This window comes from Melopsittacus undulatus, chromosome 11 (assembly GCF_012275295.1).
Source record: "Melopsittacus undulatus isolate bMelUnd1 chromosome 11, bMelUnd1.mat.Z, whole genome shotgun sequence".
Taxonomy (NCBI): Eukaryota; Metazoa; Chordata; class Aves; order Psittaciformes; family Psittaculidae; genus Melopsittacus; species Melopsittacus undulatus.
In genome coordinates, this window is record NC_047537.1 from 12,643,930 (window position 1) to 12,670,874 (window position 26,945).

The 26,945-nt window shown below is 50.5% G+C and overlaps 1 protein-coding gene across 6 annotated transcripts; it reads right to left on the minus strand.

Annotated features, from left to right (window-relative positions):
• Positions 1-53: 53 nt before the first annotated feature.
• Positions 54-26,538, minus strand: NDEL1 (nudE neurodevelopment protein 1 like 1). Of its 6 annotated transcripts, XM_031055132.2 has the most exons (10): positions 23,523-23,547; positions 16,416-16,513; positions 14,883-15,036; positions 13,505-13,653; positions 12,340-12,476; positions 10,000-10,173; positions 9,113-9,204; positions 6,746-6,897; positions 3,316-3,350; positions 54-1,342 (listed from the first exon to the last, which is right to left on the minus strand). In XM_031055132.2, the coding sequence occupies exons 2-10, from the start codon at positions 16,499-16,501 to the stop codon at positions 1,335-1,337; spliced, it is 987 nt and encodes a 328-aa protein (XP_030910992.1). In that variant the 5' UTR covers positions 16,502-16,513; positions 23,523-23,547; the 3' UTR covers positions 54-1,334. The 6 variants fall into 6 exon arrangements, with proteins under 6 accessions (XP_030910992.1, XP_005141463.1, XP_033923223.1 ...); XM_005141406.3 differs by lacking the exons at positions 3,316-3,350; positions 23,523-23,547 and adding an exon at positions 26,432-26,538; XM_034067332.1 differs by lacking the exons at positions 3,316-3,350; positions 23,523-23,547 and adding an exon at positions 26,087-26,239.
• Positions 26,539-26,945: the final 407 nt, after the last annotated feature.

Here is a 26,945-nt window from a genome sequence, read left to right on the forward strand (position 1 = left end):
TTCTGCGCCCCAGCGGGACCCCAGCCCCAGCGCTGGTTCTGCACAACCCGGAGTCCACATTAAAAGAACTTTATTGTTGGAAGCTGACTCTCACTGGTTTGTGTTAAACCACAGCATGACCCGTGTCCCCCCGGGGGGCTGGTACACTGTCCTATGGAAACATGCCATATAGAGTTTGAATAAATAAAGCTACAAAGCCCAAGTTATGTACAAAGAAGACCTCAGGCAAAGGTATTATGTTTACAAACCTATGTACAATAAAACAAATGTAAACAGTCAGTCGCAGCAGGGGACGCAGGAAGGAGCACACAGACCCTAAACAGGGGTGGGGGGTCCCCATCTCCCTCTGGGTTTCTCCATGCTTGTAACTAAACCAAGATGATGGCTCTGACCGGGACCGATGAGTTCTAAGCCCCGAGCTCCAGCCCGGGCTGGGGGTACTGGGTCAGTTAAAATCCACCCCCTCTGAGGCACATCGACAGAGATCACACAAACACGCTGCTTGAAGGACCCACATGGAGCACTCGCCCAACACTGGCACCAGAGCCCACGGGTGATGCTGTAACAATCCAGGCGCATGTTACACAAATGGGGCTGTGATGGGCACATGGAAAGGGAAGTGTGTGGCCACAGGGAGCGGTGGCTTCCTAAGGCAGTCCTGGGGTCCCTGTGGTGGAGGTGTGGGGAAGGCTGTGACCAGGGCAGGAGATGGTGGGGTTGGGCGGATGTGCTGCAGGTCCATGGGCACCATGCACCGAGGGAGAACGGTCCGGCTGCCCTCCTCACACTAAGGCATCTGCTGCTGGGACTGAGGGCACTGGGACGCAGGGAATGCTGTCCCCCCCGTGTCTCCATCCCTCCCGGCCCCGTGGAGCCCCGTGTGATGTGCATAGCGCAGGGCTGGGGCCCACGCTCACCCTCCCCTTGCTCACCCCAGCACCCGGAGCTGTGCCTGCTGGCAGGATGCTGGTGCAGGCAGGGAGGGCAGCGGCCAACCCTTGTGTGGTGCCAAACCCAGGGGAGAGAGAATGCGAGCGCCGAGGCTGCCGGGCCGAGGTCTGGTGAGCAGAGCACTGCAGGGCATGGGGCCGAGCCACAGCACGTCCGCTACAGCAGGAGAACGGGAACTGCATTAACAGGACATGGAGGCAGGGTCGTGTTCCAGCGGGCGGCAGCAGGGAGAGAGCTGGAGCGCTTCTTCTCTGGGTGGGCTGAGAACAGCATCCGCAAGTCCGAACACGACCTCCCGCGGGCTCATACGCTCAGGGGCAGCATTCCAGGCGCTGAGGAGGGGCGAGAGGCTCCCAGGCCGGGGGGACCTTGATCAAAGCCGTTCACTGCCCTGAGAAGCAATAGGAGAAGGCACTGCTGAGGAGCAGCCACAGGAGGGGGCACCGCAGGGCTCACCCCAGCACCAGCAGACACAGACAGACCTGGCCCCATGCCCGAGCAGCAGGGGACAGGGCCCCCACCTCAGGCTGCAAGGATGGATGCGGACCCCACTGCCTGCAGCAGGCACGTGCTGCCCGAGTGGAGCAAGACAACCCAGTAACTGGCTGTGCACAACCCCACCATGTCCCTGCCTGGGCTGCAGCAGGGGCTTGGGGTGACTCCACACCCCCAGGATCCATGGCCCAGGCTGCTGGGAGAGGTGAAAGTGTGGAGAACAACACAGGGCTGTGACAGCTTCTCCATCTCTACTCTGTGATGACATTGACAGACCTGCTGTAACCAGGCTCAACACACAGTGCCTGCCAGGCTCACCCTCTGCTGATCACCAGGACCTTAAAGCTCCTCCAGCTCCAACCCCTGCCATGGGCAGGGACCCCTTCCACTGGAGCAGCTTGCTCCAAGCCCCTGTGTCCAACCAGGCCTTGAACAATGCCAGGGATGGGGCAGCCACAGCTTCTCTGGGCACCCTGTGCCAGCGCCTCAGCACCCTCACAGGGAAGAACTTCTGCCTAAGAGCTCATCTCAGTCTCCCCTGTTCTGGCAGGTTCAAGCTATTTCCCTTGGCCTGTCCCTACAGGCTCTTGTCCAAAGTAAGCTTCAGGACATCCTTGCTGCTCAGATCAGCTGCCGTGAGTGAAAGCTGGAAGGAAGGGTGAAGGCTCCCTCATGAGGAAAAAGGCAAATGGGCCAGTGCTGAAGGAGCACATCCTGCTCCCCGCAGCGCTGCCACAGGGACCATGTGCCAGCAGCTTCTGTACCAGCAGCTCCAGGCAGCATCCCCAGGACACAGCAGTGCTGTTCCAGGCTCCCTTTCGCATGCACATCCTTGCCCTGCAGCTCACACATGGGTGACCTCACACCTCCTGAACCCAGGGTGCAAAAACCCTGGCAGCAAACCCCAGAGGTTGCTGCTGTGCTGGGCAGCATCAGAATCCTTCCAGCTGAAGAGGTGACATCTCAACAGATTCCCATGGTAACAGCTCCCCCCGCTGCTCCCGCTCCCTCTCCTTGTTCAACATCCACATTACACAGCCTGAAGCACACCCCAGCACCAGGGCAGAGCAGGGAGAAACCACCCTTCCTGTCTCCTCCTCCTTCAGCCTGAAGCTTCAACTCCCATTTGAGTGTTGCTTCACTACATTCCCAAGTGCCTCTTTGCTGCACTCAGTCAAAAGCTGATAGCCAACACTGATGGGCAGCCGTGTTTTGCTATCTGCAGTGGGATGAAAGGGCATGAAGCCAACCTGGTCACAGCATGACTCTGCACCTTAGTTATCAGCCAGAAAGCACCTCTGCCAAGTGGGACAGGGAAGAGAGAAACCACCAAAACATCCAGCACCGAACAGGATTAAAGCTGCTCCTCTTTGGAAGGGTTCAGTCAACAGCAGCAGTCTGGAAGTGCTTGTGCTCACATTCAAGCCCAACACATGGCTGGCTCCCAGCACGTCTGTGCCCATGTTTGCTTTCCCATTAGGCACAACCAGGGCAACAGAGCACTGGCAAACCGACACTGGATGGAAAACAGGACCAAAGGGCAAACTGACTTTCAAAGCTACATGAAGAGCAGTGATACTTCATCCTGTGGCTCTGCTGCGACCCATCCAATCAGAAACATGCATGGACTTGAAGAAATAATCAGACCAAGAAAGCAGCAACACTAGATCTTACTATTGCAACAGGTCACACCAGTAGAGGAGTTTATCTGAAGTAAGGAGAGAGATTATAGCCTCAAGCTTTGATCATGGACCATTAGTTTGTAATGCTCAGAGAGCTACCTCATGCAGTTAGATAACCACCAGCTCTGCCCCTTCAAGCCCCAGGTTAAAATGCATGCAGCTTATCATTGCAAATGAATTCATTTACCCATGACCAAGGTGGGGAATGTGACCTTTTCACGCCTAGTGGAGAAAAAGTGGAACAGTTTATGCACACCATAAAGACATCGTGGGCATCCCTGGATGCAGGAGCTGGAGCAAAGCTAAAGTGTTAAACTAAACCTCACCAGACCTCTCCTCCTGCACCTCTGCGTGGCCAGGCAAGGGGACAAGCAGCACTCCCACCACATTCTGCACATTGCAGTGACTTGCATGCAGCCAGATAAAAGCTTGGAGTACTGCAAAGCACATTCCAGGACAGGGAGTTACTCACCTGTATCCCAGTTCCCTCTTTTCCAGGGAAACTTTTTTATAAGGCAGAGCAGGCAACAGGAGGAAGACCCTGACTTCCCAACCTAACGTATGATGAGCAGGGTGGTGGGTGGCAGAGTTCACAGTGCAAATACACCTGCATGCTCCCTAGCACTGCAGAGGCATCTCTCGTGTTCAAACTTGAGCTTGGTTCATTAAAACGAAGCCCAACAGGTTCACAAACATAACTTCAGAATAAACATTAACTACAAGGACTTCGACATGGAAGAGTGCAGGAAGGGGAGCAGTGAACTTGGAGCTGATGCCCCAAGGAACAGACACCATGCTGCCTCACACGCTGCCTCAGCTCTGCTGGGCAAGCGCCTCTGCAGAGCCCTGCAAGGTCAGAGGCATTTTGCTCCCTGGCTGGATCCAAGCTTATATCCAGTTAAGAATAATTCCAACAGCAAATCAAAGTGTCTGTGTGAGAACAGGCTCAGGCTCTGCCCTGCCATGCCCTGGCATCTGCACAGAATCAGCACATTCCTGAAGGAACAAGCCTGCAGACACTGGCATGATTTTCAAAAGCAGCCAAGTCCTGACTCTTCCAATTCAAGAGCCACGCTCCAGAGCAAGCCCAGAGCCATCCAGGCCTCCCCTGCCTTCAGTGCCTGCGCAGCTCTGCTGGGCAAGCTGATGGGAGGTGGAGACTCAAACATTTTAACTAACCCAACGGCAGCAGAAGGAAGGGCCACAAGGATGCTCAGGGGTCTGGAGCAGCTCCCTTACAAGGAGAGATGCAGGAGCTGGGCCTGGCTAGTCTGGAGATGAGCAGGCAGAGGGGATCTCATCAATGCAGATCCGTATCTCAAAAGTGGTGCCAGGAGGATGGGACTAGACTCTTTTCAGTGGTGCCCAGTGACATGATGAGGAGCAATGGCCATAAAATAACACACAGCAAGTTTCACCTCAACACGAGAAAGCTTCTTTACACTGAGGGTGGCAGAACCCTGGCACAGGCTGCTCAGGGGGCTGGTGGAGTCTCCCTCTTTGGAGACATCCCAAACCCACCTGGACGTGTTCCTGTGTACCCTCCTCTGGGTGGTCCTGCCTTGGCCGAGGGTTGGACTGGATGATCTCCAGGGGCCCTTCCAACCCTAACGATGCTGGGATTCTCTAGATGGAACTGTAGCAATGTGGCTGTGTGACCACTGCCCCAGTACCACTGTCCAACAACTGACTGTTCTTTAGGCACTGGCTGCAGATTGCATTTGATCTATGATCACATGTGGCTGTTTCAGGCTCCAGCAACAATTAGAGGCAAGGAGAAGAGTACAGAGGCTGAAGAGAGAGAGAAGCAGAAAGGGCATGGGCATGCCTCCACTCAGCCCCTCATGCCCAGTCACCACTGCACACCCTGGATGTGATTGCTGCCAAGGACAGGTGCCAGCATGGCTTGGAGCTCAGCGGCTGCTGCTGCAGTGTGTGAGCACAATGGGCTGACCTCCTGCAGGTAACTTCTCCCTTCAGCTTACATGTGCTGACAAAATCACACAGGTCTGACACAGCACAGCCACTGTCACCTTACAGCGCACACAGACCTCAACAGGGGCAGCAAGGCAGAGCAGGAGCAGATGGAAGGGGAAAAGTGTGGGGCACCAACCCTGCTGTGAACATCATGCAGGGATGCAGCAGAGCAGGACAGGACAGCAGGGCCATGCAGGGATCTTTAACACTTTGCAGATAAGCACATCAGTCATTTCCACCCCCTTTTTTAGCCCACTAACATCCCCCAACTCTGCTGTAGTTCTCTTGCAGAAGGCTGGGTTTCTAAGCTTTCTCCAGCTACAACCTGCTCCTAACTCCAGGCAGCCAGCTCAGATAACAAGTGTGATGACAATCTGGATAAGTAACCCCCACCCCACACAGCAATCAGCTTATTTGTCACACCACAACTCAATATAGCAGCCATGCTGCCTCTTATGAACAGCTATAATCTCTGCCTATCAACTCCCCTGACAGCTTGCACCTGAAACACAGCCTGTGCATTGCAAGGGTGAGCACTGCTGTGGTGATGCACAGCCCCAGTCAGCCCTGCAGTACCCAGACAACTTAAGGTCTGATTTGCACATGACACTGTTAAATCTCCAAACTCTTCTCTTCCCAAAGCAACAGTGACTCTAAAAACTCTGAATGCCAATTTCTTAGACACAACTTGACCTGCTACCCACGTAGCAATGTAACTCAGCTCAAACCAGGATGCCTGTAGGAAGCTCAGCTTGTCTGCTGTGTATAAAGCACTCCTCAGCTTGGCAACAGCTCATTTAATTCTCTAAACTCTGGACTGAGGATACATTGAATATTAGCAGTAAATTGCCCTGACCTGAGGTTTAGTATGGAAGATAACTATGCAGGGAGCACAGGGGGGAGTTTTGCCCAGTGACGCCAGCACATCTCACAGTGCCATCGTGCTAACGCTGGACTTGTGCTGTGCTGTTCATCCTGCTCCTTAGGGCTCCTCACACAACCTCCTGCTGAACCAGTTCCCAGTATCCCAGAGGAAGTTCTGACCACGAGCGAGTCATGGGAGACACGTGGGGCAGTTCTTCCTGTGAAGGCAGTTTGTGCTGACGCACAGCACCATCAGCATGGAGACAGCTTCCCCCTCCATCAGCCAGAATTACACCACTGATGACGTTTTCTTTTCTCCTAGTAGAAGGGGAAATAGAGCAAACAGGGCACCACCCTCCTGTGAGGATCTGATGCCTGCACTTAGCTGTTCCCACTGAGGGAATCCCCAGCTCTGTGGTGAGTGTGCATCCCCATGCACCAATGCATCAGTAGCTATGGCAACACCACCACAACTTACTTGAGAACCTGTCCAAAGGCATGTTTATTATCTGAGATGCAGCCACTAAGATATCAGGGAGCAGAGGGACAGAACAGGCCCTGATGTGCTACCAGCTAAGAGATGGCCACACTTGCTTTTCTCTTTGCTTCACAGAAAACTGTCGCTGCCCCTGTCCCCTTGAGACTTTGGCTCCACAAATTATCTGTCCTATAGGATGAAAACTGTGGTGGGCTAAAGACAAGCCATGAAAAACTTCTGCTCCAAATAGCATCCTGGAATGCACTTTCCTTTCAGGTAAAAGGAAATCCTTCCTTACCCTTTGTCAAAGAAGGAAGTGTGCCCCGGGTGAGGATACTTTGTGCCGTTGCTGTTCATCACACTGCTGTTAATGTTCCCCGACACGTAGGATTTCCGGGATGCCTGGTCCTTTGCAAAGTTCCTGCAAGCAGCTAATTTGGATTCTAAGGCCTGTGAAACAGGAAAACCAAGATTATGTCAAAAAAGGCAATACTAATTTAATAATAATTTAAGAGGAAGCATTTTGCTGCTCTAATTCAGGCTTTGTCACGACCCCAAGGTCACCAGGAGCATGACCCCGATTTTCACCTTTGGCAAAAATGGAGCTAAAAAGCTACAAAGCTGTCATGTTCTCTGTCACCAACCCCAGAGGAAAGCCAATGCAGAGGCAGACCTCCAGGCGTGACCCAGTTCATCAGGGCTCAGACTTTAGAACTCTATTATCTAAACAAAGGAAGCCACCTCCCAGCAGAAGCTACCAACCCCCCTTGCCTCTGCAGCTGCACTAAGGCTGACATGAGCTAACCAGAAGTCTGCCTGAGGCAGAATCCTCAGGTTGGGGGGGACGGGGGATTGTATTTGTGAAGCTGAGTTTTCTCCCCAGGACAATGCCTTTTAGCATTTCATTCTTCATCTCTGCCTACAGAACAAAGCCACTTAAGCCCCACTGATATGAATAAGAGGTGATACAGCAACAACATCAGAAGGAGCAATCAACTGCATTAGCTAAGCCCATCTCTGTGGTCTGTACCTCATCCCTACTACTTTCCAAGCAAGCCTGGTGAGATCTATACAAGGTAACAGTCTCTGCCTCATCCACTGACTCCTGGCAGGAGGGAGACCAAAATCCTGATTCTCTCCTTTATTTCAGAACATCACCTGCCCTTTCTGGCAGGTATAACAAACTGAGGCATAATGTGACTATCCTTCTGGCCTAGCAGAATGTCCTTCCAATTGTCTGTTACATCCACCCTACATACATACAGACACTTCCAAATGCATGCACCGGAGACAAAAACTCATCTCTCCATATTTGGGAGTTTGGTCTGGTTCCATGTAGAACAATATTCCATCAACAGGTCACTGACATGCTACCACAAGTAAGTGAACGCTACAGCGTCTTCTTATAGAAATCCATGTTATCTCAACGAGCACACAGGGAGATACCTACCCCATATAGGTACCTACCTCTTGGTTGCAAAACACCTATCAGCTGGAAGGAGCCAGTGTGATCTCTCCCTGTCTCAGCTGCAAGCAAGAAAGCCTAAGGGAAACTTCTGGCAGAGAAAGCTAGTCTAAGGTTTGGGATGAGGCATCCTATGAGTAGCCAAACCCAAAGAAAACCTGAGCAGCCTGTAATTGCTGCTAAACAAATGTGTGAGCTAGAATTCTGAGCGGGTGTCTAAGGGCAGGCTGGGAAAGCAGGATGCTTATTTGGCATTTCCTGTCCTTGCAGAGTAATCACATGGGATTGTGATTAAGCCCCCTAAATCCCCTGCAGACTCTTACTCACAATGATCCCATTTTAGCCATGTCACTCTGTAACCACAAGTGGTCCTGCTGCCCTTTCAAACCAACCTCCAGCTCAATGGCTCCAAATGGGAGCAACAAGGTCAGTTGTCATTCCAAACTTCACTAAAGCAACTGTCTCTCCTGCAGCTACTGCCTCATCAGTGGTACCCACAGGAGACAGAGGACAGCCAGCACCAAGGCTACCCACGCTTCCACTCACAGCTGCCCACTGAGGCACATGAAGGAGGTTCTCCTAACTTCAAATTCAGATGGAAACCTGGCATCCTAAACAGCACATTGACAGAGTTTTAAGCACTTCTTCCCTGCTTACAGTGGTAATCCCTTTAAAGGCTCACATGTTTCACTGCCTCCTCAACTACAGATGGGAATGTCTAGCTTTCTCATTTCTTTCCTCACTTTCTTAGCAGAGGTCTCTCTCTTTTTCCTTATTTTCAACACCTGCTGCAGATGCCCCCAGGCACATGAAGGGGCACAGGCAGCGTGATCTCAGCTCCTCACTTCTGTGCAGCAGGCAGCCAGGCTCTGTGGCCCAGCTTTGCATCTTGGTCTCATTACGGAGGAAGCTGGAGGTCCTGTTTAAAGTCAGAACAAGCAGCTGATGGTGTCCAACCCCATATACCAAACTGCTTGAGAAACTTCTTACTTCAAATATGAATTTCATCATCCAAAACTGGCTTCAGAACCCTAGCAACATGCTTTACAAATCAAAATAGTTAAACCCCCCCAAACACTACCACATTCTAAACACTGCATGTACTCAGCATGGGCCCAGGCCTTGCTGTCATTGCACACAAGGAAGAAAGCTCAGTGCCAGCACTGCAGTGTGAGTAATACTTCAGGTCAGAGCACTCACCCCCACTTTCCGTAGCAGGTCCCCCACGATGTTGAGTGCAGATATTCGAGCTGAAGGAGTAAGGGGGCTGGTACCAAATCCATTTGGTATAGCTGCAAACACAGACACACTTGATTACATGCTCCACTCCTCCACAGTTCATTTATTGTTTGAAATTTGAATAAATCAACTTCTACATGAAAAGATTAATCTAAAATCCTCCTGCAGAGTCTTCACACAGACACCCCACAGTAACACAGACTACATGTTCACTGGGCCAGGGAAAATGAAAAAACCCAATTCCTGTCCACTGCCCCCTTTGCACAGACCTAAATGTGGAGATTGTGCACTGTCCCTCTGCAAGGCATGCAGTCCATCTAATCCAGCCAGAGCCTCCTCTGGAATCTACTCATTCTAATTTGAAAAGTATGTAATAATCCCTGTGATTTTCCAGAGCCTTTCAGATGGGGAAAGGGACTGTGCTAACATCCTGCTGCCTCACAGAGAAAACAGGATCCCTGGGTGATAGCGGCCTATAGAGCATCAGAATTACTGATCACTGTTTACCCACCACTGCTACTCCACAGCTGAGCAGCAGTATCAGCTACTACACTTCCCCCCAACCCCAAATGTCTTCAGTGCTCCACTGCAGGCATCTATTGCAGAGTGCAAACCCCACCCCCCAAGCAATAGGTAAGCTTCAGTGTCTTTCTTTTCCATGCTATTTACTTATTATACTCCTTAAACACACTTAAGCTGCTCCAAGATTTAAACACACCTTATGCAACATGCGTGGGATCTACACATATGGACACTTACTTCAAGCCCACTGACAAGCACCTGGTCTGAAACTGTCAGCAACCTGAGCATGCTGCCAACCAACCAGACACAGTCTCTATGGATGGTACCTTTTGGGGAAGGAAAACTATTCTCTGATCCTTTTCCAACAGGCGTGGCTGGCAGGGAGAGGGACGCCTGCACGGCCGAATCCATCTTCTCACAGTCCAGAGTCGGGGAACTGGGTGCTGACTTGCGTGTGACTTCCTGCTGCCTTTCCCGTACTGCCAGCTCCTGCCTCAGGTCTGAGGGTTGAGAGAAGAACACACCCCAAACAGCGATTAGTAACTGCTTTCTCTAACAGTCTATTCATCTGGGAGGAGGAGGAGATGCTCTGCAACAAGCCTCTATTAACTGCCTGTGGCTGGAGGACCCCATCTCAGAGCGGTCACTGCCCATCACCATCACTTCCCATTTCAGCCTCGAGGAGAGGGGCAACAAACAGAGCCCTCCCTGGGCCCAGTAGCTCACTTCTCCTCAGCATTCTTCCCCATCTGTAATGTGAGTCCCATGGGAAGTGTGTCAAAAACATCTGCTGAACTACACTCAGTTCCTTCTCTGACAGAGGCTGGAAAAAGGGAGGAATGACCTATTCTTGTGTGTCCAATTGCCCACATTATTCTTCCAGTCTATAATCCACAGGATTCCACACTAACCAAAAGACAGTCAAAGGCTGCATCCAGTTTCTTGATGCTTCAAGAAGAAGAGAGCAGATAGGAGAGGCTCGGTATTCCAAATGATAGGTAAAAAGCCTGGAACCTATGTTTCATTCTCACCTCCTCTCCACCCTGCTGCTTACCCCTGCCTCATCCCCTCACATTCCCGAATGTATTTGCTACAAAAAGCATCCAGCACAGCTCAGCAAAGAATCCATAAAACCCTTAGAAGGAGCTAGATGCAAATAATATATTATAAATGGGTTGATCCTTTTGGATAGAGCAACTTTATCATTCACAGAATCACAGACTGGTTTGGGTTGAAGGGACCTTAAAGCTCATCCAGTTCCATTCCCTGCCATGGGCAGGGACACCTTCCACTGAAGCAGCTTGCTCCAAGCCCCTGGGTCCATCCTGGCCTTGAACACTGCCAGGGATGGGGCAGCCACAGCTTCTCTGGGTACCCTGTGCCAGTGCCTCACCTTTCACAGACCTCTTATTCCTTGCCTCAGTCTGGTACAATGTGCAAGAGCAGAATCAGTTGTACAGTACAGCTTTTAAATTATCATAGATATATTTAGAACTGATTTTAAGTAAAACAGCTCAGCTGAAATGAAAAGCAATCTAGGCTCCTCTAAGAGGTTTTGGGGCTCTTGAATGAGAAATGTTGTATTTGAGTTCGACACTGTAGCAGTTCTTTTAGTGGCTCCTGCTTGCTGCCAGGGGAACATGCAGCTTTGCTACCCTAACTAATGCTAAACATTTCCAGATGACTCAATCCAAGAAACAACATGTCCTTTTTGGCCAATTATTCCAGTGTGGTAGCAAACAGTCCCCTAGGTTTTGCTGGGTTTTCCAGTGTTATTGCCCTAACCCCAAATTACAACACATACGTTTCCTCAGAAACTACTTCATCACTCCTTTCATACTTATGAAACCCCTGGACTTCCAGCAGAGGCTTTCCATTTGTGGGGCATAAACTTGGTTCAGAGAGCTTCACAAAGGTGAGCAACTGCTGAAGGGTTTGTTGTTGTCTTACACTCAGGTCTAGGCCTTAACTGAGGAATTATCTTAGAAAGCTTCCCTTGGGAAAGCAAGTTGGAAGCCACTGGTCTCTGCATGACAGTAACAGCAGGCACCGGCTGCGGAGCAGATCATCACCACTAGCAGAGAAATCAGTTTCCACCAACCATTACAAAATGCTGCCCCAGCATTCTCCAGGTGAAATCCACTGGGGAATTCCCACCTCCTGACCGTATCCCAGAACACTCTCTCAAAAAGGTCTAACCACAGCCTTTACTGGAGTATCTTAAATAAACCAGGCAATTTCCAAGAGTATTAGAAACAGCACAGGAGACAGGATTAAAAAACTAATTTAGTTAACCACTTACGTATTTCCCTGACATTTCCTGTGTTTTCCCTTCCTACACAAGGCATGAAACCACAGCAAGTGGGAACTTTCGCAGCACGCTTCCTCAATTGTATTACATCTGTGGAATGCAGTATTTTTCTACTCACCTCTGTTAAAAATCCTGAACGAATCTGATATTAATTTTGCCCTACACGAGGAAATTTTTCCTCTTAGCTACACTGGACATACAACGAATAGAGAACATACTGTTAGTAATACCTAACACAGTAAGTATCCAGTTCAAGTCTCATTATGCGAGGCTTTCTATAAACATGAGCTTTGGTTGCTACATAACTCTTAGGAAGCCAACAATGCAGTGGGACACAGAACTCATCAAGCCATACCTCTCGCTTCATCCTTTAATCTCTGTACAGAAACCAGCAACGACTCCTTGTCATCCAGTTCACTTTCTAGAAAGGCATTTCTTTCAATAGCTTGGTTCAGCCTTTGTTCAAAGTCTTCCAATGAAACTATTGTTGCCCTAGAAACAAAATCCAGAATATTGGGTTCTTCAGCTCAACCAGCATAAAAGCATATTCAAAAACATAACAGATGAAAAATATTAGCAGGGCCTACATTCAAGTTAGTCATTTGAAAGCTACGGAAATGCTTCCTGGAAAGGACTAATAAACTCCAAAGAAGCAGGGGAATAAGATGAAAAGAACATGATAGCATCTGGCTCTCAGAGATGTACCAAAGAGCTGGGAAAGAGCCAGGCCAGCACGCCCATCCCACGCTTCCCAAGCCATGTCCCAAAGCCCCACATTTAATCAGTAGCTCAGGTGGTGCTGCACTCTCCAGAGCTCTGGACAGTGAATGCAGAAGGCAGGGCACTGAGGTATTGCCTATGACCCCAATTTATTCAGAAGTTAGTCATGAGGTTAAGAGCCTTGTGGAAACATGGCCTCAGCTCTCAGATCTTTCTGCCAGATAGCCAGAGGCTCATTCCTGGTCCCACTGAATCAGTGGCAGAATTCCCATTCTGCAGAACGGAAGCATGACCTACTCCCAAACTGGGCAGTTCTAACAGCAGCCTCTTCATTTTATGCATTTATAAAGGACACATTTGTTCCCTACAGTCATTAAGCTGTTGTGCAGGGAAGAGAAGACTCCTTTGGCCTGCTTTATTTGAAAGGGACTATGGAAAGCAACAGCTTCTTATTTCAAAGGAGCTTTGAGCTACAAGGATCACAAATATAAGAGTCACCTAGCTGGTACTATCAAAAGCAGTGCAGTGTCCTGGCTTGCTCTGAGCCTGCTTGTTTCTCACAGGAGCATGAAGAGCTTTCAGGCCCCTGCCCTCCCTCTGTTGTAATGTAAAGCTCCCAGCTGATGAGGTGACTCCAAGGGTAAACTGCACTGTTCAAAGAATCACATCTTGGGATTTGTTTGGGTTTTTTTTTTAATGTTTGTTCATTTCCTTCTTAAGGAATAGTGAAATGATCAATCTGGGAAGCAAAGAAAAGACCTAGTGAAAGCTTTAAGGAAGGAAGAGTTTGCAGCCTTCACCTCTTGGCACGTTCCAAGTCATCGTTGGCTTGCTCCAGCTCCCTCACATACTTATGCAGCTGATCTTTAATAGCTCGTGTCTGGCTCAGGTCATGCTCCAAACAGGACACTTGCTTGTAACTTTGTGTATACTGGTGCTCCAGTTTCTCCTGAAAGAAAGGGGTAGTGAGATAAATATACACATACACTCTCACATCATTAGCAGTCAAATGGGACAAAGAAATGAACATCCTCCCTGCAGCCTGCTGATTTGGGATTGCTGGGGATCCAGAGCAGGAACTGGAGAGGCAGAGGGAACGTGCTCTGAGCACGCGAGCTGGGCACAATGCAAAGCCACAAACACTACATTGTGCACTGACATCTCACCATGACAGTAATGCAGCCCTGCATCTGCTCCCAGCAGCCTGTACTGACAGCTGCTCTGAAGCCTTAAACATGCAGGAAGCTGGAGAGAAATCCAACTGTGCAGCCTCCCCTCCCCTGACAATAGCCACACTGTCACCAGAAACTGACTGACATCTCCATTCACAAAACTGAGAGCCACTGAAATATGTTACAAAACCTGCAGGTCCACAGGCTCATATGTGAAAGACTGTAAAAATTCACTCCCAAACACACTCTCACCAGCTCCAAGGGTACAGAGAGGGGCTTATGGAAAAAACTACTGACCTTATCAAACACATCCTGACCTTCAGCTATAGCTGGGACTGGATACATGAACAAGTAATCCCATAAACCTCACTACCACTGGGTAAGGTGCTAAGTTTTGCCTTCACTAAAATAACCCAAGACTACAAAACATGATGCTTCTCCAGGATTCCAAAATAGGCAGGAGCTTGTTAACAAAGAGGCATCAATTACAAGTTCCCTTCTGCACACGCAGATCCCTATGCAATTCCTGTCTCCACAGCTACGGCTGTTCAGAATGAATGAGGAGCACAAATGAAAGATGTGCACAGATCTCTAATCTTCAACTTTCTTCAAGGTCTCACCAAACCAAGGAGACCTTCTGGGTAAAAAAGCCAGTGTGCAGAGAAAGACAAAGCAGGGGTCTGACAAAACCTGCCTGTGTTACCCCCCTGTTGCTGTGTTGATGCTGCTTGTGTAATAATAAAACTACTCCTTGGCAAGGCCTTGAGAATTCAAACAAACTCCATGACAAGAGCTTCATGATGTGAACAAGAAAAAATCCACCAGAAAATTCCCTGGGAATCACTGGCCTTATTTGGGGCACCTGCCATGTTGCAGTGTGGATCTTAAACAGACAACTCCTTCACTTCAGTTGGACATTCAGTGACCAAGAACAGAGCAGACAATCTGCAAAGAGATCCAAGGCATATCTGTAAGAAGCAGCAATGCTGCTACAGGAAAGACCTACCTTTAATGTTTCCACTTCATACTTCAGTCTTTGGTTATCTGCTTGCAAATCTCTGTTCCTCTGCTCAGCCTGCACTAGCTGTGCCTCCAACTCAGCTTCTAACTCCCTGCTTCCTTCCTGAAATTCAGCCAGCTCTTCCCGAGCTTCCTGGAAGCTGGAAGGAAAGGATTGCATCAGTTGAAAAGCATCTCCCAAGTTAAAATAACATCCACAGCTCTCCTAAAATTATAAACTGAAAGAAAGAGGAGTTTTAAAGTAGTTAAGTGTCATCCACAGACCTCCAAGGGGAAAAAGAAAGATGGGGAAATGAAGAAATTACATTAAGCTTAGCAATAAAAGAAAATTAATTCTTTTACATCAAACCAAACAGCTACATTAAATGAATATGTGAATAGGAACTTGTCTCAAGGCTATTTACAGGATTCATGGGAGTCTGAAAACCACTTTGCACTCCATTAGCTTCCACTGCTAAAGCCTTGAGAGAGTCAATGAATTCAGCAAACATTTAACCTGATTTTGGTCAAGAGCTGCAAGAGAGACCATCAGTTCCTGGGGCTCTGCACTACCTGGAAACTGAAGGTGCTTGCAAAGTGTGAAGGTTTGAATCTGGGGTTGCTGAGCCCGTCAGCAAGAAGCCAGCACCCACCTACCTTAAACCACTGCCAGTTATTAAGGGCTAGAAGGAGCCACTCCACATACTTTGCTTATTAAATTCACATCTTTACCATACGTAATAGCTCAGCTCTTAGCAAACAGCAGGGAAAATGAGCAAGGCTTTAGGAATCAGCATACCCACTGGTGTCTGAGACAGAATGTTCTGACACCCAAGAACACCTTAGGGTTCTCTACATGGACACATGCCCCACACCTCCCCCCCCAAAACCCAGCAAAGTAACAACTTGCACCCTGGGCTTGAGAAAGGCCCAACTGTCTTCAGTTGCACATGGGTGACACTGAATGCAAGGCAAGCTTTCCGAAGAAAATTAACTGGGAGCCCCCACTGCAAAATCAATCCCCAGTTAATCTCCACCCCAGGAGCAGCACAGCATTACACAAGACAGCAGCCTCCTGGTTGTTTTCCACTGCCAAAAAGCCCTGTGCCCCCAACAGATACGGAGCCCTGGTACAAGCTCAACTATGAGCTACAACACATTTCAGTAAATTGCAGCAGACACCAAATCAGCCACTTCTCATACCAGTAATTCCACTACAGGAAGCTCAAGGGAACAGTAATCATACACAGTCAGCCCAAAGGCACCTTCCGTGATAAAACATCAAGATACTACTTAAGGCAGCACTTTCATTATGCAAAGATGCACATGATGGCAAAAGAGCCCTGCTCTTGCTCAGACATGCTCAAAACATAGCCTGGAGTTCATGGCATGGTAACATTGTGCTCCCACCAGGCTGGAAATGCAGAGATTCTTCCCAAAAATACCTACTACCCATTTTGGTGTGCTCTTGGAGAGGAACAGATTAAACAATGCTCTGGTCACTAAGAACCCAACCCAGCCTGCAAATATCCAACAGTACCTTTGTTTGTACTTCAAGGAAAGCTCTTTCCAATACGCTGTTTCCTCCTTTGGACTTGAGAAAGTCGGGATTTCTTCACTGTCCATGATCAATATGACCTGCAGGATACAAACATAAGAATACACTCAAGAGACAAGCTGATTGTCCCCCCAAAACTGCTCCTAAACACTGGGCTTCATCACCACAGCCTTCCTGCCCATGGCATCCAGGTCCGGCAGTGCCAGCAGGGCGGTCGTGATCCCCAGGAGGCGGCGTTCCGCACACAGACCTGCCCCAACAGGCACTGTGATCCCAGCCTGCTCCTGGAACCGCACCTGCAGCACCCCTCAACCACAGCACCAGCGTTGGCTGCATTCTGTACCTGCCACTGGACCAGCAGCTCATGCCAGAGGCCCACCCAGGCCAACAGCAGGTAAGGATATTAAAGCGTACACCTATCACAGCTTCCACTTTAATTCCTAAAATGTTCTTAAAGGGATTTTGCCTCCCGATGCCAGCCCAGCAATGCATGCTACGGCTCCTGTCAGAGCCACAAAGGCAGGTAAAGGAGGAGGACAAACACTCCAAGGTCAACCAAGAATACACTCTGCTGCAGAGATTCCAATTCAATTTTCTTGTCCCATGTTCAGTCCCTGCCCATTCCTGCTCCTGCGAAAAACAAGCAGGTAACAGAAGTTACTCACATAGTTTTGCTCTCTCTGTCCTCCCAGACACAAGAAAGATCAGCTTCTCTCATAAAATTACCCTGAGCCTTCTCTTCTCCATCTGAACCCCCCAGGTCCCTCAGCCGTTCCCCATCTCTCTTGTGCTCCAGCTCCGGTGCCCTTCTCTGGCCCCGCTCCAGCACCTCAAAGTCTCTCTTGTAGTGAAGGGCTCATACAACAGTGCTTCCAGCCTGGAGGTGTCTGGGGCTTCCCATGCTGAGGCAGGGGGATGCCCCCTTCTGCGTGAGGACCTCCTTTCTTCAGCTGTCTGAGCCACTGGATGTCATTGCAGCCCCGCTCAGCTGTGAGCCAGTGTAAGCAACACAACCCATCATGGACTTCCATACTGCTGCTCAGTAACAGAGCAAGACACAGTCCAGGGGACACAAGACACCTGAGCCCTTGACACACACCAGCTCTCAGAAGCTGATGAAGATGATGAAGTGAGGGTCATGGTCCTGGCATGAACAGCAGGACCAAGACAAGTGTTGAGATGGACACAGCTCCCAGCCAGAGCCAGGAGATGCACCACACTGGGGACCACTTCTGAGCTCTCCCCAAGCAATCCCACAGCTCTTTTACAAGCAGGCATCTTTGTCTCTCCCCAGAAGCCAAGACTCAAATTCTCTTATTAACACCCAGAAGAGACTAAGCTGAAACCAACCATCTCTCTGTTTAAAGCAGAGGCTCTAAACAAGGCTTGCATCAAGCTCATCAATAACAGCTGACCTACAAGTCCTGACTTTCACACTCTGACAGGCATCAATAGCCAATGCTGTCCCTTCAGGCCTGAAATTGTCACACTAATACGTCCTGCATCTCAGTGACCCACATTTTAGCCACCTAAAAGTGGGACAAATCAATCCCCTGCTTTCATCAGAGGGCAAACACACTCATTCCAGAGCCTGGCACTCAGCTCTCAAACAAAGCAAAGCAGAAGTGGCACATTCGTTCTTCAGCTGAGCCTCCAGCTGCCACTCTCCAAGGACACCGCAACAAATCTGTCCAGAGGGTTCTGAGCACCCCAAAAACACCCCTCCTCTTGCAGTGTGTTTAACTCCACAGCTCTCCTGTAGAATCACAGAATGGTTTGGGTTGGAAGGGACCTCCAAAGCTCAAGTCCAGCCCCCACAATGAGCAGAGACACGTGCAACTAGACCAGGTTGCCCAGAACCACATCCAGCCTGGCCTTGCATGTCTCTAGGGATAGTGCATCCATCACCTCTCTGGGCAACCTGTGCCAGTGTTTTACCACCCTCAGTGTAAAGAATTCCTTCCTCACATCCAGCCTGAATCTCCCTCTTTAAGTTTAAAACCATCACCCCTCATGGCATCACAACAGGCTGTGCTAAAAAGTCTCTCTCCATCTTTCTTATAGACCCACTTTAAGAACTGGAAGCCCACAATAAAGTCTCCCCGGAGCCTTCTCAGGATGAACAGCCCCAGCTCTTTCAGCCTTTCCTCACAGGAGAGGTGTAGAAACAAGTCTGTCATGAATGGGCCTCAGTGCTGCCCGAGAGAACTGATGGTGTTCCTGTCCAGCACCCAGAGAATAACCGATGGCCATGGAGCTGTTTGAGCTCCTACACCATGTGTCCTGCCAGTCCTGCTGCACCTCCTTGGGTAAAGACGTCTTTGGGTGCCCTTGCTCCAGTAGTCACACCTATTACCAAGGCAGCTGAATCCCAGCACAGGGCAGATCCCAAGTCCTACACCAAAGCTTTTTGCAGTAGAAGCAGAGCCCATGCATCACCTCCCAGACTGTCCTGAGTTTGCAGGTGGGCGCATTCAGGCGAGTAGAGACCTGCTGCAGCTCAGACAAGTGTTGGGCAGATCTGAACCACCATTCTGATAGCCAGGAAGAGGGGAGCAGCTCAGCTACTGCTGCATGTTGCCCACAAGCATCAGTCCTGCACTGACCTCTCTGAAAGCCCTGCACCAAAAGCCTGCTGACCTTGCCCTCCAAGGCATGCAGCTCTCACCCAGCACATTCCAAGAGGCTTAGATCACCAAGAAGCACATTCTCCCCACAATAAATGACACACACAGCTCAGCTTCCACCGCTCTGGAGGAGCTGATCTCAAAAGGTAAACAGCCGGGAAGGAACCCATCAGCAAAGTTCAGGATGTGCTTAGAAAAACATCTGTACAAGGAAGCATCTTACATCATTTCCTAGAAGTAGCAGTGCCAAGGCACTGCTGGGGCCAGGGCTCCTTCCTGCCTGCTCACACCCTTGGCAATGCACCCCCGAGGTCTCCCTGCACCCAGGGCAGCGTGGGAGCCACAGGAAGGGCTGCCTGGGACTCACAGACTCACCAGCTGCCCACACAGGAGATGTATGCCTTGCTTCCCCAGTGCCCTTGTCCATTACCCTCTCCTATAAAGGGAGGAGATCCAGCCCTGGGGTACTTCAGACCCCTCAGAACAGCCCCCCTTTTCCAACCCTACCATCCCCTGCCCACCTTGGTGAAGCAGCCGATGGTCCAGGGTCACCTAGGGACCAACGCCATCAGCATGGATGTCTGACCTGCTCACTGCCCTGCAGAAGCACCCCCATCAGACATGATGCCAGGATGCATCCAACATCCATATTCCGCTTTGGTACACAGTTACATCATTTGTCTTCCCTCATATGGGTGAGAAACAAGTGAAAGAGTTAAGAGCACAAATACACTGCAAACAAGGTGGTTTACATTGAGACAAGGAGGCACAAAAGCACAAAATCAGTTCTAAGTAACCTTAAGTTTGTTGGCTTTGTAATGGAAAATAACTGAGGTGCTTGAAGGTAGTTGACATAGCTTTAGGTCCTTAGGACCTTAGTATAAAAAGTGTTAGAAAAACAGGACCTGAGGATGGGGAGTATCTGGGACTAGCAGATATCCAGGATGGGCACAGTTAAACTAACTGATAAGTAGAAGGCCAAGATGATTGCTATGTCTGTAATGTTAATTAAGCTGGTGCTTCAAAGCCAGCCAGAAGTGATGAAGATTGTTGGGAGAAGTAAACGACCTTCAAAGACCACCATCACATTTTTGTATGCACGTCGGAAATTGTCTGGAAAATGATGTAATTCATGTGTAGTCTTATGAATATGTATGTATGCCCAGTGACTACATAAGGACAGCTTGTGTAACAATACAGTGATGCACATTAGGAGGAGCTATCCCCCGTGTCTTCCGGCACAGCAATAAAGAATACCTGCTTGTCAGCTTGAAAACTTTGTTGGCAAGTTTGTTCCTGGAGTTTTCTCCGAATCAACAGCCACAACACTAGCCTGCGACTTGGGAGGTGCAGACAGCTCCCAAACCTACCACGAGCACACACATGGCTCTACAGCATCCCTTCACTTCTCCCAACCTTTTCCCATTTGCACTATTTGAGGCATAGAAACACTGGCCTAGTGCACATGCCTGGCAGAACACGACTCCTAGGCATGGTCAGAACATAACCAGGCAGTTTAAACCCCTCACACGTGGGAGAGTGGACGCCCACAGAATACTGGAGTTCAACAAAACCTGCTTTGCTTCAGCCGTTGCCCCAGCTCTGGGCATTATGTGGGGAGCTGAGAACCAGCACGGCGAGGCCTTCCTATTCACCGGCTTCTTTGCATACGTGGCACTTGCAGAATCCAGCCTTTGACAAACAACACTGAGGCTTTCAGGATACAGACAAGACAATGCAGCAGCGTCTTCCAGGGAAAATGAGAGCAGGCTTATGCTGCTGCCCACTTGAATTCATTACAAGACAGCTCAGCATTCACACAGCGCCCTGGGAAAACTCAGCTACACGGGCACAACTCCAGGATCCAAAGCAGCTCTCAGACAAGAGCTATGTTCAGAACATGGTGGCTCCTTTCAGCACCCCCCACCCCTCCCCATACCCAGTCAGTGGGCCAGAGTAATTCTCCACTGTTAAAATGTAACAGCTTTTCCACACTGCCATCACTCTAAAAGAATGCAGCAAGTAGGTTAAGAACTTCTCTAAATCCACCGGGGTTTGTAAAGGACAAATGTGGTTTCCCACCTCCAAAAGCATCCTCACAAGTGAGATGCTCAGTATCCTCTGGGTATTACAAGAGCCAAAGGCTGAATCCAAGATGTAGTAGAATTAAGTACCGTGCACACAGTAGTTTTCAAGTAGCTGAAGGAATCTTGTATTCATTCATTCATCAGCCAAACTGAAATCTTGATGGAGCCACCTTTCAGCTAAGTCATAAAACACAAACACAGCCTGAAGTGTAACACAGGACCTCAAAAAAGCTTCCCAGGCTCTCCATGGGGCTGGAGGCTGCTGCTGGTGGATCATGTGTCAGAGCAAAACACTAAGCTTGAAACGTAACACGATGTTTTGACTTCTACCCACCCCTTCCCGAAGTCAGGAATCCACTCCTCCCCACTCACAGCCTCAACACAACTCACTGATGTAAGGGTGAGCTACAGAGGCACATCCAAAATGATTGTGGAGGCAGCTGCACTCTACCCAGGCTGTGCCTGCAGCATCTCAAGTGGCTGGACAAACCATTCTTCTCCATCTTAGTCATCCCACAACCTCCCATTTAAATCTACCTTATAAATATTTCCTATATAAAGTGAATATCATTTAATGCTCACAAACAGGTAATTTTTCTCCACGCAGGCCACCTCTTCCTCACAATCCTGCTCACCCAGTGTTTATGGACACCAACCAGGAAGAATTAAGCCAGAGGCAAGGAAGGCAAGGCCACTCAAGCACAACAAACTACGCTGCTAAGACTCCCCCATATCTGCTTTGCTGTCCCACCACCGAGGGCAATGCAAATGTCCACTGACCTTTGGAATTAACCAAATAACAACCTAAAATAGGACTTGATAAAGAAATGCTGCCAAGCTCCCATGTGGCCTTCAGCTCTGGAGATAACCACCCGTTCTGGCTATCGCAGCTCCCCAAGCAGCCAAGTGCCATTTTTGCAGGGCATGATTCTAAGCAAATGCAGAGTGTAGGCTAAAAACTTTTTCAAGTCCAGGAAGTTTTGTACAGGACAAATGTGGCTTCCCACCTCCAAAAGCATCCTCACAAGCGAGATGTGACTGCTGTTGAGTGCTGGCACTGTCCTGAGCTGCCATGGAGAGCAGGGAAGACTGGCAGCAATCACGTCTTCTTCCTCTTCCCTTTTTATGCTGAGTCATAGACAAAAAAGCAGAAGAAATCTTCTTTCCACCATTCTTCACCTTCTCAAGGTCTGAGAACCAACAGGCACCCCCCAAATCCCATAAACTTCGTGTGTTTTTTTTCTCCAAACCCCATCAGGATTCAGAGCAAAGGGACCTGAGCACTCCAGCCAAACACCAAACTTGCCTTGTCTTTCACTTCTAATAATATGGAAAACAAACAAACAAAAGCCATGGATTAGGTTTCACTGATCAATTTGTGTTTGTTTCTCTCATCCTGAAATAGGAGCTGGAAGAATTTTTGTCTGGGTTTGGAAGGGTGCCTGCATCCATCACTGCATCAGAAAGTGAACCTCTCAGTTCCTGCAGGATTGCTTTGGAACTGAATGTTCTCAGGAGAACAACAAATGCCTGCTCACCTCTTACAGCAGCAGCACAGGAGCTTTCAGGGGAAACAAGAAGCCCAGAACACAGCATCAGCACAACACTCCTGCTCTGCTCTAATAATACATCCTGCAGTTCCAGTTTGGACAGCACAGGAAACAGAACATAGCCAAATCCTACCTGCAGGAACTTTGTTCAGGTGCAGACAAACAGCCTTGAAGATAACCAAACACTACATACCAAAGCCTTATTACCCCCACAGCCTCTCATGGAACTGGCTTTATTAATCACATAAAGCTGGAACGGTCTGTACACACAGCCATTGCTCACATGCCTGGTGAATATGTGATATCCAGTGGGGCAATAAACCTCTGGGAGGTAGCCAGCACTGCAGTGTAAGCCTGGAAACCAGAAGAAAGGTACTGATGCAAGAAGTCGCTTTTCAGAAATCAAGCTACAGCCATCACTAAAGGCATCAGAAATTAGTATTCAAAGCATTTACCCTGTCATAAACATGGGAAGTTTAAAACATCTGACCTGTTTGTTCCCAAGTACCACCACTGAAGAACCTTAAAAGGAAAATCTGGAGAGGCTGGAGCTCCGGATGCAGGTTCAGTGTCTGCAGGGATGAAGGGAAAGCTGCTGGAGATGTGCATGTCCCAGAACAACCTGGGCCTGACCATGAGAATGACTTGCTCCCAGCTCCATAGCCAGGAAGCTCAGAGGGATGAATCCACACAGAGCAGAAGGTTAGCACCAGCAGCATTGATCCTGACTCTACACCAGAGGCTGACCACAGGCAGAAGCTGCCAGGCCCCTGCCTCCCCCACCTCCAGGGTTTTGCCACCCAACAGGCTTCTTCCCCAACTCACAGTTGCCTGGTTTCCCTTTAAGCCTTGAAAATTACACAGCATCCTGGCCAGAAGCAATGAATTCATCCAAGAGCTTACGACATACACAGCAAAGACCTTGTGACAAATGACAGAACGCGGGTCCCCTGCGCCTCCCTGTTAGCTCAGCAATTAACAGCAAGCTGATGACGACATCCCCTAAGAAGGCGGTGGCCAGAAGGCTCAGATGCTTGTGGACACTGCAGAATGACAAGTGACCAAGAAACTTAAAGGGAAAAGCACTCAGCACGGGTTTCTTGCAAGGGGAGTGAATTCTGTTGCTTTTACATCTCTGAAGTCCTACCAGTACCAGGGAGGAGAAAATGGTTCTGAAGAACTCTGTCCCAAAGTGGGTCCCAGGTCAGGCAGCAGCAAGGGCCTTGGCTGCTCCTGTAAGCACTTAACAAGATGAGAGATAAAAATAACTCCCCCAACTCACCGCTGATCAGGAGAAGGAAGCAGCACAGCCTGGTGCTGAGCTGTGCTGACAGGAGAGGCCTCCAGGGACACAATCCTATGAAGACATACATATCCTGATGGGTACATCTCAGTTTGGTCCCAAACAAGTGCAGTACAGAGGTGAAAAGACAGTATGTTTGAACACAGCTCCTGGTTTACCTTGGTTATGTTGCAAGGTCACAAATGTCAAGAAAGACCGTAAAAAGGCCATCTCCTTTCTGTAGTCTGACATTCCCTGCTTCTCAAAAAACAAATGTGATAGGCTGAGGGAATAAATTACACTTGAATGCTGTACTTTTTGGTAGTTTACTCCCAGACATGTCTCTAAAGACAAGACTGTGTGGCACCAAGCTCACAAACATCACCAGCCTTATGCTTTCTCTGTACTTTTTCTTTCACCTCTCCACCAAAAGAAGAATCATCTTGCATGCCTGCAACCTCTGAAAAGTCAGGGAAAAGAAAATAAAAGGAGGGGAATTTACCCTGAAGAGGGAAAAAGGAAATCAGATAATGCTTCCTCTGAACACATCCCTTCACCTCTAGTTCCCAGTAACATGCAAGACCAAATCTCCACACGTGTGAATATGTAGCCTCTGCCTCCACACGCACACACCACAGATACAAAACCCAGGCAGGTCTGGGTCTGCAGGCAAGGCAGAGGATCTCTTACAGGGCAGACCTAACCCTAGTAATGAAAGCCCACATTGCCACCCCACCTGATCCAGCCTGCACAAGTGCAGGTAAACAGCACCACCAGCCTGGGCAGTCACACTGCTGACACATCACAAAACCCTCTCAGTCACTCTTCTGCCCTGGGACAGCTCCTTCCTCTTACAGTTATTAATATCCCTAACAAAACCCTGACGTTGACAAGGCCCTCTGGCCTCTGCTGTGTCCAGGGACTGGTTTGGGGTGGGGAGAAAACAGAAAAGAAAATCTCTTAAACATCCAAGGACTCTTCTACCATGGCTGCACAGATTTAACTACCTCGCAGGGCAGTAAATGCCATGGGCATCCAAAAGTGCCCTTCTCCTCTCCGTGCTCATCACCAAGTCAGTAAGGTTTCAGAGAACACAGAAACCCTGAGTCACCAAACAGTCCCAACCCAATGTGGTGTAGAGTGATGAGGCTGCATGCGGCCGAGGACAGCTCTCCTCTGCCCTCAGAAGGGGAGAGGTGCATTAATGGGAAGTCGCTCGACTGAAGTGTAACTGAAGTAACGCACCCCCTCCTGTCAGATGTGTTCATCCTCTTCAGCATGTCTGCTGCGACTCACGTCCAACTCAAGGGGCTGTTCAAGTTTCATCATGCTTATACCAAATACAACAGGACTCTCTAGGCTGAGAGGGAGGTGATAACAACCTCAGAGAAAAAAACCACACAGAATTACTGAAAGATATTCGATAGGCATGCACCCTGGGCACCTGATTTACTGAGTATTCTATGAGAACGGAGGCAAACCACATGTCCAGCTTCCCATCACCGACTTGGGATGAAAAAAACCACCCTTCTGGGACAAAGCCACCTACAAAAGGAAGTGCAGGGATTGCGAAGGAGCAGCGTGTTCCTGACCGCGGCCCCGCAAGTCACCGAACTTCCCCTGCCGCACACGGGTGAGCCCCTTAGCGTCGGGACTCGCTCCGAGGCCGGCCTGAAGCCAACACCAACAACGCCAACACCGCGGCCGCGCTGCCCGCCCTCCTGCCGGGCGCACGGCCACCGGAGCGGGGGGCAAAGAACGCGAATGGCACCCGAGGGACGGGTGGCACGGGCCGGGGTAGGGAGGCCGGCGCGGGGAGGCTTCACCCCACCCGCCTGCAGGCCGCAGGAGCTGCTCGGGCTCCGCAGCTCGGGCCCTTGTGACAGCCGCGCTCTGCCCCTTCCCGAGCACAGGGCTGCCGGAGCCGCCCTTGCCATCGCCCTCGCCCCGGACCGGGCCGGGCCAGGAACCCAGGAAAGAGACCGAGCGCTTCCTTCCCTCGGCCCCGCGCGGCCGCGGCCCGAGCCCCGAACCCGCGGCTCTAAGGCGAGCCCGCGCCCCGCCGCAGGAAGGCAGCTCCACACCGAGCTCGCTCCCGCTCCGGTACCTTTGCAGGGTGTCCCCAGGCCGCTGCCGGCAGGACCGGCCCCGCGGAGCCGCCGCCGCCGCGCACCGGCGCTCAGAGCAGGGCGGTGGCCGAGCGGGCAGGACCAAACGGCGCCGGCCGCTGACAGACACTCGCTTTCGCCAATAGGAGACGGCGGTGCTGCCCCGCCAGCCAATGAAGAGCGGGGGAGGGCGGGATCTGCCCCGTTGTCAGTTCGCAGCCAATCGGAGGAGGGGTGCGGGGTCCGCAGCCCCCGGCACCGCCACGGGCGCCTCGCCCCCTCACACCGCGTCCCGCTCCCTGTGTCCGCCCCGCAGCCGGGCCCCGGCCCCCGCCGCTCCTCACCGGGGCGCATCCCCTGTCACAGCCGCAGCATCACCCGCTGACCCCGAGTCTGCCTCATCCGGGTGCTCCGGGGCGGGGCCGTGCCCGTGACGCACTGGCGGGGGCGGTGACACCCCTTTGACGCGCAGGGCGGGGCGGGGCGGGGGAAGGAGTGGTGCCCGGTTTGTGGTCAGCGGTCTGGGGTCGCCGCTGTGAGCGTGGGAGGATCCTGGTGTTATCCCAGTGTGAATCCGGAGCGATCCCTGCCGCCGGCTTCCCACCCTCTGCCCGGCTCCTGCTCCGCGTGTCGGCTCGCTTTGACCCTTCCCAAGCCTCCTCCTGGCCGAAACAGGCCGAGGGTCCCCCAAAGCCCCAGATCCCATCCCTGTCCCTGGAATCATGGAATCAGTTGCGTTAGGAAAGACCTTCGAGATCAACCCCTACCCTTACCCGAGCCCTGCCAAGGCCACCCCTAACCCATGGCACTGAGGCCTCGTCTCCACGCTGTGTGCACACTTGCAGGGACGGTGCCTGC